The following is a 15,709-nucleotide window of genomic DNA, read 5'->3' on the forward strand; positions in this document are numbered from 1 at the left end:
AACCCACATGCCACAACTAAGACCGGGTGGAGCCAAATAAATTTGTTGCTGTTCAGTTGTGTCCAGCTGTTTGTGGCCCCATGGACTGCAGCACACCAGGCTTCTCTGGCCTTCACTATCTCCCAGAGTTTGCTCAAACTCATGTCCATTGAGTTGGTGATGCCAGTCAAACACCTCATTCTCTGTTGTCCCCTTCTCCTCTTTTCCGGCATCAGTGTCTTTTCCAGTGAGCCAGCTCTTTGCATGAGGTGGCAAAAGTACTGGGAGCTTCAGCAAGCATCAGTCCTTCCAATGAATGTTCAGGGTTGATTTCCTTTAGGACTGACTGGTTTGATGTTCTTTCTGTCCAAGGGACTCTCAAGAGTCTTCTCCAGCACCACAGTTCTCTTTATAGTCCAACTCTTACATTCGTACATGACTACTGGAAAAACCATACCTTTGACTAGATGGACGTTTGTCAGCAAAGTGATGTTTCTGTTTCTGCTATTTAATGCACTGTCTTGGTTTATCACAGATTTTCTTCCAAGGAGTAAGAGTTTTTAAATTTCATGGTTACACGCACTGTCTGTAGCAGTTTTGGAGCCCATGAAAATAAAGTCTATCACTGTTTCTATTAAAAAGGTATTATCAGCAGAACCTTCCCTATGTCCGATCCCCTCCTGAGTTATCAATGACCTTTTACCTTTTCTATGCCAATCAACTTGGAAGAGTGGTCCCCATGGATTCTTCATTTCTTGTTCCCCCATTCATCCCTCATCTAGCCAATTTCCTCTCTCCATGGCCCCTCCCACTTTTGGATGATCTTGGTTGCCCCCCGGTTTCTCTTCTCTCAGGCTAACCACCCTTCCATCTGTTCTCCACAAAACTCTCTTGCCTGGTCTGCTTAAAGTCTTCCCCTGCTTGACTTCAAGCTAAGAAACGAAAACCAAACCAAACTCCTCACACTGATATACGAGGTCCATTAAAATCTGACTTAGTGCTACCTTCCTTTTCCGTTACTTATTTCTCTTACACAGCAACCTGTGCTGGATGCACTTTTTATAGATTCTGAAATGAGAAATGTGTTTGGTACTCAGCTCAAGAGCATTTAGCACGGTATCATACTATATCTGTTTGTTGATTTTTCTCATCCTAAGTGCCTTCAACACACATAAGACAAGGTTGTGAGCTCTGTGAGGGGAGGGATTCTGTCTTAACTACCCTGGTGTCTGCCACAGTAACTACTGTAAAGTTGTCACAGGAGAGCAGCTTATTATGAGGGAGAAAGAGAGTTAGGATTGGTTCTGGTCTCAATCCTTGGTAACGAGCAAAATGAAGCTGCTAACTGATATATGGAACATGGCCCACGGAGGTGGTTTGGGTGGGAAAAGAGAAGATTGTGGGTTTGGTCAAGAGTTTGATGTGTCAGTAGGTAGAATACAGTGTTGAGACATCTCTTCATTTTAAACCATCTGTCATAAGGAGGCCATCAGACTAGGAGTCAGGACATGGACGTTTAGTCACGTTAATACCAACATTTTTTTGTTTGACTTTATGTAGATCAGTTAAGTTCTCTAGGCCTGTTTCTCATTTATATAATACTGACAAATATTTGCCCTTGGTATCCATGTAAGAATAAGGCAAAAGTATAAAATGGTTTATGAGGTACCAAAGAGTAACAGATTGATTTTCCTGTGTGCATTGTATGTTTGAAATCACCACAGTTAGTTTCATGAAAATACTACTATTCATCTGGGTAGTCTGTTTCAATAGTTTCCATATACCTGAGACATTTATACGTGCTGATTTCCTAAGCTAAGAAAACCAGGTCTGATTTATAGCATATCACATCTACATTCTATTCTTCACTAAGGTTGTTTCAAAAGCCTTGGCTATTCCATTATAAAGATGAAACAACAAAAGTACAAAAAAAAATCCTAGTTCTATTTATTCAATAAGCATTTACTATGTACCTTCTGGGCTTCCCTTGTGGCTTAGCTGGTAAAGAATCTGCCTGCAATGTGGGAGACCTGAGTTTGATCCCTGGGTTGGGAAGATCTCCTGCAGAAGAGAAGGGCTACCCACTCCAGTATTCTGGCCTGGAGAATTCCCTGGAATGTATAGTCCATTGCGTCACAAAGAGTCAGACACGACTTTCACTTTCCTATGTACCTTCTATGGGCCAGGGCCTGGATTGAACACTTGGCATACAAAAAAATAAATGAAAAGGAGTAGAGCATCAAACAGATGTCCAACACAAACAGTTAAAATTCTATAGTAAGAATGGATCATAGAGTAAAGTCATTAAGAGCTGTGACTGGGCTGACACAACTCTGAAGGGCCACCCCCACCTCTAAGTCCCCCTGGGGTGGCTGAGGACCCCACTGAGGCTGTACCCCAGCCCAGCTTCTCCTACCACTCAATCCTGTCTCTCCCTTTCCCCACAGATTGCCAACCTCCATCTCAGAGTCTGCCTCCTAGTAAACCCAACCTGCTACAAAAGACAAGGAATTCTTACATAATAAGAGTGAAGTATAGAGAAGTGGTAGAAACTAGGGATTTGGAGAAATGAAAGGGGTTCCTTGAGGATACAGCTCAGAGGGCACAAGGAAGTGAGAGAGCAGAAGATGAAATTGAAAGGCCTCCATCATTATTTGGAAGGTTGAGGGAAGCAATCAGAGATTTTTGAGAAATGGAGTTATAGAGCGAGTACTTTAGCTTATCTACCATGTGCAGAATACATTGAAAATGAGGAAGAATAGGAGAAGGGAAACTTTGGGGGAGATTTCTACATTAATTTGTCTTCTAGAAAGGCAATGAAGATTTAAATCTATGGTACTGAAGTGGAGAAAACAAAGGGGATTCAAGACACATCTTTGAACTATGGAATTTAAGCCAAGTTTCCCTTTAATGAAAAGGATGATGAGATCTACATTACAAGTGGGTGTGATGAGCAGGAAGAGGGACACACATGTAAATGCCCTAGTCAGGCGACTTCATTCACTTATGCTCTCATTTGGTCAAAGCTGTTAAAGCCTGAAGTCTCAGGTAGAAAAAGATGAGGAAGAATTCCCAGTGTAACCAGGAGAGGGTACCAACAATATATTCCAGATTGGGGAGTAAGTTTAGAGGAAAGTGTTCTTGCTTGTTTGATGGTTTAATTTTTGAGGTAGCTACTGGATTATCGTAGAGAAATATGTGTCCTGAAGTTCGTTCCTCAATAAGTAAACTCAGAAACAGGCCACAGCTGGAGACAGAGATTTAGAACTGAGTAGCATGTGGTGGGAGCAGGATTTCTGTATAAATGGAGAACATTTGGGGAGATAACAGTGAGGGGAGGAAGGTGGTGAAGAGAGGACATGCGGGGACATCCACCATAGGAAAAAAGAGCCCAAGAAGAAGGATGATAAGGACTGGACAGAGGAGTCTGGGGATAAATGGCACAGAACAATTTTATAGAAACTAAGGAGGGTAAAGTTTCCAAAAAGGAAGCTTTCATGCCAACTGCTGTATAGCAGTCACGTGAAACCGCGGAGGGGTCACTTGAGATCCAAAGGAGCAATGAGGACTTCCCTGAGCAATTTGGCTCAGTGATAAAGAATCTGCCTGCAACGTGGGACACCTGGCTTCAATCCTTGGGTTGGGAAGATCCCCTAGAGGAGGGCATGGCAACCCACTCAGTACTCTTGCCTGGAGAATCCCAGGGACAGAGGAGCCTGGTGGATTACATAGGGTCACAAAGAGTCAAAAGCGACTGAAGTGACTTAATGCACATATACACAAGGGAGCAATGATATAGTGAAAAACTAGGACAATCTCAATGTTGAACTGGAGTAGATTGGTTGATTTAACACTGTTACACAATTATACATTGCTACAACAATAGAGACTTTGGAGAAGTATATTTGTTTTCATAGACATATAAGAATATTCAGAATATATTTGTTAAGTAAAAAACAACAAAAAACCCCAGGCTGTATTCATTATGATCACAGGTATTATGGAAAGTGTATATATACACATGAGAATCTATGTGGCTAGTAAAATCTTCTGAAATCAGTGTAATAGGATTGTTGTAAGAAACCTAGAAGATGAGACTCCAAAGTAGCTCATGGTAGAAGAATAGAACTTGAAGAGGAATTAAAGTGAAGAAAGGTTCCCTTTGTTTGTCTACTTAGTTTTATGTATATACATATGTACACCCATCACCATACATGAATGTAAATGGAATCATAACCTCAAGAGTCTAGATTTCTAAGTGATTGAATAGTTTTTAAAATAATTACCACATCTTTTATGATACTATCTCAATCACAAAGCTGGATTAATTAGGCATACAAAATCCTAGAAAGTCCTAGCTTGATTGATTTTATTCGTTTTTTTTTTTTTAGGTAGAACATAGCTTCACATTGCATTGGAATTAGCATTTTAACAGATGATTTTCAAGTCATTTTAAAGAAAAACAAAAAACCTACAGCACATAGCCAATGCTTGTCATTCAAAGAATGAAGTGATGAAGCCATTGAAATTAGCAGTTTGGTCCACAGCCTTCAGTGCCCATCTGTACCTCCTGCAGCATTTACTGCTGTAACATGACTTACAAGCACCTCTTTCACCCCATGAATCCTGTTTCTCAATGAAGATGGCAACGTGACCAAGATCGAAGTTTCCAACTTCAAATGCTCTTTAAATCAAACACAGTAAAGAAAGTCCAGACACCCTTTCTTTCGGTGAGAAAGAGTAACTCTCACTTCCACTCTCATCTCAATTGCGTAACTCAAGAGAGCAAGAGGCAACTTCCTTGGACTCTTCAAATAAACTCTCTTTAGGGATCAGGCTATGCACAAGAAAATAGCTCAGCAGGAATTTAAAAGAGAGACAGAGAGAGAAAGTGAGAAACTAGGGATAAAAGCAGGAAAGACCCTGAGCAAAACATGACCCATACCATCATGTTACACATGCACTATTGAACGTCAGCTATTTGTATGGAATCAGGGACAGAAGTCAATTTAGAAAGTAGAGATGTGGTGGGGTGGTTTTAAGACAAAGAATACACATGTGTGTTGGATGGATGGACACATGACCTAGTTTTGGATAAATGAAGCTAAGAATGGTTTACAATTTATGTGAGTCTGTTTCCAGCTAGTCTGAGAGGCAATCTGAAACTGTGTTATCAATTAGGAACCCATTGATGGATTATATACAGACTGAAAGAGCCTAAGGCTGGACATTTTACAGATGTAAATATCAGACATGTGATAGCCTAGAAAGCACATTAATTCTGCTCTGAAAAGGGGCATGAGCCAGAGAGGAGGGGAAGGGGGAGCTGTGAGGTCACCCTCCCCCATCTCCCACTCCTCTCGTATTACAAATGACTGTTCAAGAATGTGGACTTTGGCTGTAGCCACTGCCTGGTGGAATGTCACAAAACTTCAAATACGAGCAAGTCCGTTCTCAAATACCCGAATACTGCCAAAAACGGCTTGTAAATCTAGCTGCGTCAACTGTGCTGAGAACAGCTCCTGTCAGTTAGGATGTTATATCAATCCTTGGGACGTGATCTTGGAAACAGCCAAATTCAAGATCTGATCTCTAACAACCTACCTCTTCCCTGACCATCCTCTTTCTCCCCACCTTTCCCTTGACAAATAAAGACTGTAATAAAACAGCATTTTGTCAGGATCCCCATTCATGTGCAACTGAGTTCTACTCTAAAACCTCTATCACAGAAGGAAATCTTAGTGTAACTAATAGGTTTTCAGTGCCTCCTCCAACCCGCTCTCCCTGTCTCCTAGCCTCCCTCTCAGCTGAGGGTCTCTTGCTTCCTAATTCTCTGAGAAAACACAATCACTATTGCAGGTCATGCCCCCAAGTTCCTGACATCACATTGGTCACTATGGGCATTCCACACACTTCCTCCTTCTTCCTCCTTCCCATTAAGAATGAATGCTCTGTGCGTTTCCATCTTCTACTTGGAATCCCACCATCTCTTGCCTAATCAAGGATAAGGCTGTAGCAACTATCTCTTTTCACTTCTCTCTTTTATCTACTGAATAATTCCCTTTGGCACATGACCTTGCCATAATTTCTCTCAATTTAAAAATATTATCTATACTCCATGTGGCCCTCCAGCTTTCCATTCAGCAAACCTTTGGAGTTCATGTGCTTAGCGTCTCCTGCTCCATTCTTAAGAGCCTGAGCTGATGAAGATCAACCTTTCTTTTACTCTACGATTCCAGCAAACAACCTTTGTCAAATTCACCAGTTAATTGGTGTTTATGTTGCTTAATTTCATTTTCTCAAGAGCCTTCATCTTACTAAGGGCCTATTTAGCACAGTTGACCTCTTCCCCTGTCTTGAAACACTTTTGTCCTTTGGCTTCAGGCTCTCTTGGTCCTCCTACCAGACTGATTGCTATCTTAGATTCCTTTACTGGTTCCTCTTAGAGTGAACTCTAAGTTGTATAGTGTCCCAAGACTCAGTCTTTGGACCTCTTGTCATTATTTTTTCCCCATGGCCACTTGCTGTATGATCCTACTGAGTCTCATGATTTAAGTATTACCTATGCACAATGAATTTAAGTGATAAATGTCCAGTCTGGCCCATTCTCTGGACTCCAGACTTGTCTGGGCTTCCCTGATAGCTCAGTTGGTAAAGAATCTGCCTGTAATGCAGGAGACCCTGGTTCAATTCCTGGGTTGGGAAGATCCACTGGAGAAGGGATAGGCTACCCACTTCAGTATTCTTGGGCTTCCTTTGTGGCTCAGATGGTAAAGAATCTGCCTGCAATGCAGGAGACCTGGGTTTGATTCATGGGTTGGGAAGATCCCCTGGAGAAGGGAAAGGTTACCCACTGTAGTATTCTGGCCCGGAGAATTCCATGGACTGTACAGTCCATGGGGTTGCAAAGAGTCAGACACGACTGAGTGGCTTTCACTTTGGGCTTCCCTGGTGGCTCAGATGATAACAAATCTGCCTGAAATGCAGGAGAACTGGATTTGATCCCTGGGTCAGGAAGATTCCCCAGAGAAGGGAATGGCAAACACTCCAGTGTTCTTGCCTGGAAAATTCCATGGACAAAGGAGCCTGGTGGGCTACAATCCATGGTGTTGCAAAGAGTCGGACATGACTGAGTGACTTTGACTCACGATACACAATGAATCTAAGTGATAAATGTCCAGTCTGGCTCATTCTCTGGACCCCAGACTTGTATACACCACTATCTGTGAGACATTTTCCCTTGGATAACTTTCCTAAAACTGAGATGTTGACTCCTTTCCTCCCACAGAAACCTCTTTCTCACCTTCCCATCAACTCTGTCATTCTTGTTGATAAAGTCAAATATCTTGGAAGTCCTTCCCAACTTTTCTCTTATTCTTAAACATTCTGTACTGGGCACAACTGGGAAAGGAAAAGAGAGTAAATACTGAATCTGGGAAATGAAAGACTCAAGTTCCAGCTCTCTGCCCTGAGCCAGCCTTGGAATCTCCCATTAGAATGTCTCTCTGCCCATTCCATGCCCTTCTCTACTCACTTCAATTATGTTTTTATGAAAAGTATTTTCACTGAATTCTCTTTCTAGTAGTAAATCCCACCTGCTCCAGAAGGTCTCCAGATTCTTCGACCAATTTTTTTTTTAAATGACTGAATTCATTATGTATTGGTCTAGACAAGAAGTGCCTGGCAGATTTAGGTTGCATCATTTAGCTAACAGCTATAGTTTTTTAATCCCTAAGCAACATAAAGCTTACAGTTCTTTCTTTCCAGACCTAATAGATTACCTGGTTTGTGTATACAATGCCCAAAGACTAGAATTCTTCCTCTGAACCAATACTGGGTAGGGCTCTAAAAGTAAATATTCTGGGTCTCTGGCTTTTCTCTTGGCTTATACATGTTTCCTGGAGACCTGGAATCTGGGAAATACACTTCTTCATGTATAAGGATTAAATCTTTTATTTCTCCAGTGATGAGGGAAGTCTTAGGACCATTCTGAGCCTCAGAATATTCCTTGGTAAAATCCTAGGACTGAGATTGGTAGGTAATTTCTAAAGGCATTTCTAGCTTTTATTTTTTAATTAATTTATTTTTAATTGAAGGATAATTGCTTTACAATATTATGTTGGTTTCTGCCATACATCAACATGAATCAGCCACAGGTATACATATGTCCCTCCCTCTTGAACCTCCCTCCCACCCCATCCCACTCCTCTAGGCTGTCACAAAGCCCCATTTGAGTTTCCTGAGTCATACAGCAAATTCCCACTATTTTACACATGGTGATGTATATGCTTCCATGCTACTGTCTCCATTCAGCCCACTTCTCCTTCCCCTGCTGTTTCTACAAGTCTGTTCTCAATGTCTGGGTCTCCATTGCTGCACTGCAAATAGGCTCATCAGTATCATCTTTCTAGATTCCACATACATGCATTACTATATGATATGTGTTTTTTCCTTTCTGATTACTTCACTCTATGTAATAGGCTCTAGGTTCATCCACCTCATTAGAACCGACTCAAATGTATTCCTTTTTATGGCTGAGTAATATTCTGATGTGTATATGTACTACAGCTTCTTCATCCATTCATCTGTTGATGGACATCTAGGTTGCTTCCATGGCTTAGGTATTATAAACAGTGCCAAAATGAACATTGGGGTACATACGTCTTTTGCAATTATGATTTCTTCAGGGTATATGCCCAGTAGTGGGATTGTTTGGCCACATGGTAATTTTTTATTCCTAGCTGTTTAACACTTTCAGCTTTTAAAAGGTGAAGCCTTCAGGTTCTGAGGCCCATCACCCAACAGCTGTATACAACAAGACAGAGTGAGAAATGTAGATCGGAATTCTAGGGCAAGAAAGCAGAGACATGGTGCCAGTTTGAAGCTATATGTAACCATGTGCACACGTCCTAACCCTAGTAGTAATTACTATTGTATATGACCGAGTTCCAACCAGACCAATAAGAAAGTTCAGCATACAGTCAGTTGCCCATATCCACGGATGTGAAATACACAGATCTAAAATGTCAACTGTATTCTTTATACCTCACCATATATGTAAGGGACTTGTGTGTCTGCAGATTTTGGTATGAATGGGGGCTCCCTGGAACCAAGTATCTGCAGATACTGAGGGATAAATGTACAGCATCATGGCACTGTTCTGTAGTAGGAAAGTAACCTCATCATTCTTCAACTGCATGAGATAATAGATTAAGAATCTAGCAAATCACATGGCATAGTTCACAAACACAGATGTAATACAGTGAATGCTCAATGTATGTCTGCTTTATTTTCTTCTTCCTTTCCCTCTTTCGAGGGTCAGCTTGCCAGAAAGAAATACCTAACTTTAAGAACATATTTTTTTCTTTCAAACTAAATGTAAAGCAATACATTTATTCAAAAATGTGGTGGAAAACAGTTCACCTTTATGAAGTCAAGAGATTACTAACCTGAATTTAAGTCTCGTCCTGGATTGAAGGCCCGGCTATTAACAGTAGTAGATAGTCGATCACAACTAATTGTTCTAGATACATTGGTATTAAAGTTCCCATCAAATCTGAAACAACAGAAGAGAATCAGCAATATTTATCTGGTCATTATTCAATCCAGAAAACAAACAAAAGTTAATAGTTCAAATACTGTGTACAGAATAGGTCAGCTCATGAATAGTAAAATTACAATTTAAATATTTTAAAAAATCACTTCAGAGTAGCGTGGGCAAACCCAACATCTGCATCTAAAGGTTTTAGAAATCAAAAGAAATTCTAAGAAGATTAAAAAAAAAAATCCTTCAAGACAACTTTCCCTGCAGTGAATGACCAGGTACTGTTGATGAAATCATACAGAAAATAGATTTGACAAAATTTAGACCAGAATGACAAACATTCAGACTTAAGCTCTGGTGTGACATGTGAAAAAATTCTTTAAATTATTCCGTCCGAAAACCAATGACCAAGCATAAAAACAGACAGTAGTGAAGGAGAAGGAATGGCTGTGGAGTAGGAAAGATCTAGATTTGAATCCTTGCTCTGTCACCATTACATGTGTGAACTTGCATAAATTGTACAGTCTGTCTGAGCCCCAGGTTTCTTATCTGGAAAAAAAAAAAAAAGAAAAGAAAAAACATTTTCCAAAGCTGTGAAAAGGTTTCCAAAACTGTGAAACCACAGTTCCTCTCATGATAAGTGATACACAGCTTGCACGTTTCAGGTTGTAATATAGATGAGGCCAAGGTCTTTCCTGATTTCTAATGGGAGTGCAAGGCTGAACGTAGAGTTAGAACAATGCTAAGTCTCTGGCTAGTAGCTGATCAATAAACACAAATATAATTATGACTCATTTGCCAGGGCAAACAATCTACAAGAAAATAATAAGAAAATCTACTGACTCATATAGTCACTAAGACTATTTTCCAGTGAATTTTATCCAGAAGTAATAAATCCAAGTAATTTTAATTTACAGGTAAATTAAAGAGACTTAACTTTGTTCTAACTCTAGGTTCAGCCTTGCACTCCCATTAGAAATCAGGAAAGACCTTGGATTTATTACTTGGATTAAAATTAAATCCAATAATCCAGTAATTTTCTCTTTTTCTCCAAAAGAGAAAACTCTAGAACTTCTAAATAAACTATTTTGGATTTCAGATACTGAGACGATTCATGAAGGTTCTAAGAGTTACCTGTAAATAAACTCAATCTGAAATTAGGTATTTAAAAACTAGTGTTAAATGTGTATCTCTGATTATAAATATCATTAATGAAATTTCATTAACACGGGTAGAGAAGCTCTTACAACGCTGAACAAACACTCCTAAAAATCAAGATCCACTTTATCATTCACGTGAATGTTGATTTTATGGATCTTTTTTATAAGAACTATTAAATTGAACTGGCTGTATGAGCAATGGGGCTGGGTTTTCAATGGGTGTGCTGGGTTCCAAAACAGTTTTGTTTCGATACATATCGTCTCAAAAGAGGAGACCTTTTAAGAGATTTTAAGAGACTCTTTAGTCCAGTCTCTCATCCAGTATAGAATTATATCAACACTGTCAACTGTGCCTCCAAGGACGCAGTTGCTTTACAAGTGTGGTCACTCTTCCTTGGACCTGCTCCAGTTTGTCTAGACGAGAAGATTGCTGCCTCAAAAGCCACAGATGGAGAGAAGAGAAGAGATTAATACATCAGCAGCTGCCGGAGTGTATGCTGGCAAAGCAACATAGTCTCACTGTCCTCTCTTGTTTTAGCATTTAACATCTGTGAAGCAAGAGTAGCATTAGACAAGGAACTCACTTGCTCTCCATGCACTAGATTGTCATATTAAATCTATTCCCTCACATACTTTTTAAATTAAAGACAGATAATATTTAGGCCTTGTGGCCTACAAGGTCTCTGTCACAATGACCAACTTCTGCCATTGTGGTGTGAAAGCAGCCAAAGAGAATTTTTAGAGGAATAAATATGGCTGTATTCCAGGAAAACTCAAATTTCAAAAATTGGTGGTGTACCACACTTGTTTCACCACCTCTGATCTAGACTGGGGCAGTCCTACAGAATTTTCTGAGATGATGAAAATGTGTCATTTTTTCACTGTTCAATATGGTAGCCACACGTGACTACTAAGCATTTGAAATGTGGCTACTGTAACTGAGAAACTAAATTTTCAATTTTGCTTAACCTTAATTTAAATGTAAACAGTCACCAAATAGTGGCTACCATGTTGGACAATGCAAGTCTAGAAGGTTCTCCTGATTATCTAATCATCCTTCAAGTCTTTGTTCACTTATCACTTCCCCTGAAAAACTGAATTGTGAATGCTTTCCTAGTCTATGTCAAGTGTTTCCATCTTCTCTGAGGGCAAGTGCATAATTTTAAATTTATGGATCCATTTGTATATGTCTTTTTAATTGGACAACACTTGTAAATGTTTTTAAGGGGTGGCTTTTTATGGTTCAGGCCATATGAACAGACAAAAACCCCTTGAGAGCAGATCATATGTCTTGTCGGTTTTATTCACCACTATGTGTGTATACATATGTGTGTGTGTGTGTGTGTGTATAAAACACTAAGCATTGTTTTTGTCAAAAGCAAACGCTCATATTAACTGACTGTCTATGAACATTCCTCATATGTGCTTAGTCCTATTTTGGATTCCTGCAGAAGGCTCCAGAGGTCTAACAACTGAGGACTATCCCTCAGATAAATGGTTCCTAATTATCTAAAGTCTAAGCCATATCAGAATCACCTGGCAACATGTTGGAATGCAGATTCCAGGGCTCTACCCTGGAAGATTCAGATTTAGTGAGTCTAGGGTAAACTCCTCCCTGAAATCTGACTTTGACAGGCTCCTGATTGAAGTCACTCAGTCGTGTCCGACTCTTTGCGACCCCATAGACTGTTGCCCACCAGACTCCTCCATCCATGGAATTTTCTAGGCAAGAGTACTGGAGTGGGTTGCCATTTCCTTCTCCAGGGGATCTTTCTGACCCGGGGATCGAACTCTGGTCTCCCGCATTGCGGGCAGATGCTTTACCATCTGAGCCACCAGGGACAATTAACTAAAGTCTAAGCCCTATCAGAATCACCTGGCAACATGTTGGAATGCAGATTCCTTGGCTCTGCCCTGGAAGATTCAGATTTAGTGAGTCTAGGGTAAAGTCCTCCCTGAAATCTGACTTTGACAGGCTCCTGAGGGGTAAGAAGCCCTCCAATCCTGTCATGTAGATTCCTTTAGAAATAAGGCAGTACAAAGGCTTTCCAGGAACTTCTCCCTATGCCTCAAAGAGACCAAGGACAGAGGACCTTTCAGTTTGAAGACAGCAGAGGAATTCTTAGGTATGCCTAAAACTCATAACTGGACTGTGCTATACTAATTAGAAACCTTTTTCTCACCTACCTGTCTCCCAGTTGAGGAAAGTGACACCAAGGAACACAGTGCAAATCAGGGACCTAAGAAAGACTTGACTAGATCATCACTACCTCCCTGTCCAAGGATGAGGCACACATATTGCTTTAAGTGACACATAAAGAACTTGTTAAAGGGGATGGGCAACTCAAGAGAGCTACTGACAACTTCTCCCAGGAGAAGTGTAAGCCTGAAGAGAGCCCTCTTTCCCTGGATGGAGTCGCTATGGCCAGGACCTGTGCCATCAGCCCCAACTCTGGGGAGGGTTAAAATCCAGTGCAGCACACATACAGATTTCTGTGACCACTGTGAAATGATAGTTCACTCCTGAACCAGGGAGACTAGGGAACTATTTTTATGGGCTGTTTTCCTTTCTGTACTGAAAAGATCATCTCTAAGAGCATGAAAGAAAACATTTTTATAACAATAAAACTGCAAGTGACACATTAACAAGAGTAGGTGCTCAGTAAACATTTGTCAGTCATAAAAAGGTTTCACAATATAGTGCTTGTCATCAATAGCCTGCTCAACCTTCTTTCCCCACTGTGTCCCAACCTATAGTTCTACTCAGATCATAGTTCTAATCAATACATGTTTTTTTTCTGTTGGGTCCCAACTGTGATGCTTTTCAGTGTTCATAGTGCCATTCTACAAAGCCAATTTTCTGATTTTCTTTTTCTGATTTTCCTCCTAGGAAGTCCTCTTGTCAGCCCCAGTCTATGAGGAGCCATTTCTCCTCTAAACTGACTAGTGCCATTCTGCCTGTTGTGTCTCTTTTCCCTAATTTTTAAATATTGTTTTATAAACAAGCTTAGCATAATGTCAATAGAGCTGATGTTTGATAGATAGACTGGTTGGCTTTAGATTCTACTTATATCAACAAAATACTAATCAATAAAAATTCTAACATAAGGTTTATTATAAATAATGAGCAAATTATCTTACTTATTTTACCTTCTCCACACACTAAATAAAAGTATAGTAAGAAAAACTGGCAAGATATTTTGTTATGGAAGCCTTATTGTCTAAATTCTACCACCCAGCCCTCGAATGCCCAATTCTCTCTGTAACCTGTCGCATATCTGAGAAGTCTTAGTTCTGCCAATGGGATTGTGGGTTATTGAGGATTTATAGTTCTCTCTCGGAGAAGGCAATGGCACCCCACTCCAGTACTCTTGCCTGGAAAATCCCATGGATGGAGGAGCCTGGTGGGCTGCAGTCCATGGGGTCGCTAAGAGTCGGACACAACTGAGCGACTTCACTTTGACTTTTCACTTTCATGCATTGGAGAAGGAAATGGCAACCCACTCCAGTGTTCTTGCCTGGAGAATCCCAGGGACAGCGGAGCCTGGTGGGCTTCTGTCTATGGGGTCGCACAGAGTCAGACACGACTGAAGTGACTTAGCAGCAGTTCCCTCTCAGGTCCAGTACATTGCTGGGAATGTATAGTTCTCTGTAAGTTTTCTTACTGGTAGCTGACTGCTGTGGAAGGACCAAAAGCTAAGTCACTGAAAAGCTCTGCCTATTTCATTCAATCACATTCAGAGAACATCTGTGATGAAAAAGGAACTGCCACCTGGCAAAAGCATGCTGTGGTCATGTTCAGGAGCATGCCCTCAGATGTACACAGACCTGAACTGGAGTTTGGGTTTAAAATGCTTATTGCTCTCTAACTCTTGCATAGAACTTACATGTTTGCAGCCTACATTTTTCTCATCTATAAGATGGTGATAAAAATTATATCTATTTTGTAACCGGAAAATAGCTCTGAAGAGCCTTGTACATAGTAAACATTTAATAAATAATAACAATGACTATTAGGTGTATTAGTAATGGTAACAGTTAACAGCTCCCATGTTACATTGTATCGAGAATATTCCAAGTGTTTTACACAGATTAACTCACCTAATCATTACAAACCTGAGAGAAATACTATTATTATTTCATTTAAAGACCAAGAGGCCGAGGCACAGAAATGTTAATTAAGAAGTCCAAGCTTCACAGCTGGGAAGTAACAGGATCAAGATAGGAACATATATTCAAGCTCTCCTTTTAATGAATACATTACACTGTATCTCAATAAAATCAATAAATTGTCATTAGCATTATCTAAAACAGCTGAAGTACAATTCAATTCTCTCAAAGAAAAGGATTACTCTAAAGGCTTGTGGGGCTTAGGGGAAATCTTTGCTTTTTACTTAAATAGGAAATGACAGTTGCTAAGCATAAGGCTCACAATGGATAGCTGCAGAGAAAGAACTCTATGGACAAAGATGAGGAAGATGGAGAAGATATAATATTAAAGACAGCTATTCTCTATCAATTATAGATAATACCGATTTTTAAAATGTTCACCACTGGCATAACTTTGGAATGTTCCACTTCGGGGCTACTTTTTATTACTGCACTCCAGAAAAGCCTCAAGGTCCCTTTCCATTCAAATCTGAATTTGAAAGGTTTCTGAAATCTGAGAGGTTTCAGGGCGGCAGAGGTGGCTATAAGTTCCAGATGGACAGAAGAGTCAGCATGTCCACTCTCCACAAAGAGAAGAGACACAGCTCATAGCAATTTCTCTCCTTTTCCTGGTGTTAACATTCTCCTCTGGGAGAAAGAACCAGGCATTCTGGTCATCTGACGACTTAAACAAATGGCTTATGTACACCAAAGATAAGATAAAAATAGGAGACCAAAAAGAGGAAATTTCACCAAATTCTGAAAAATTCTCCATGGGACAGTGAATTTCAGGTGGGTGCTAAATGACATAATAGACAATGGCCACAAATGTGAGCAACGCATAAAACCATGAAACAGGTCTCAGAGAAGCCCCAGC

The 15,709-nt window shown here is 40.3% G+C and overlaps 1 protein-coding gene across 4 annotated transcripts in view; it reads right to left on the minus strand.

The window, feature by feature from the left end:
• Window positions 1-15,709, minus strand: part of CACHD1 (cache domain containing 1) — a 236,091-nt gene that overhangs the window by 71,126 nt on the left and 149,256 nt on the right. For all 4 annotated transcript variants that reach the window (XM_025288542.3, XM_006059916.4, XR_006551869.2 and 1 more), the window contains exon 4: window positions 9,429-9,535. In XM_025288542.3, the coding sequence (XP_025144327.1) occupies window positions 9,429-9,535 (107 nt within the window). The remainder of the gene's footprint in view (window positions 1-9,428; window positions 9,536-15,709) is intronic.

Source organism: Bubalus bubalis, chromosome 6 (genome assembly GCF_019923935.1).
Source record: "Bubalus bubalis isolate 160015118507 breed Murrah chromosome 6, NDDB_SH_1, whole genome shotgun sequence".
In the NCBI taxonomy this organism is placed as follows: Eukaryota; Metazoa; Chordata; class Mammalia; order Artiodactyla; family Bovidae; genus Bubalus; species Bubalus bubalis.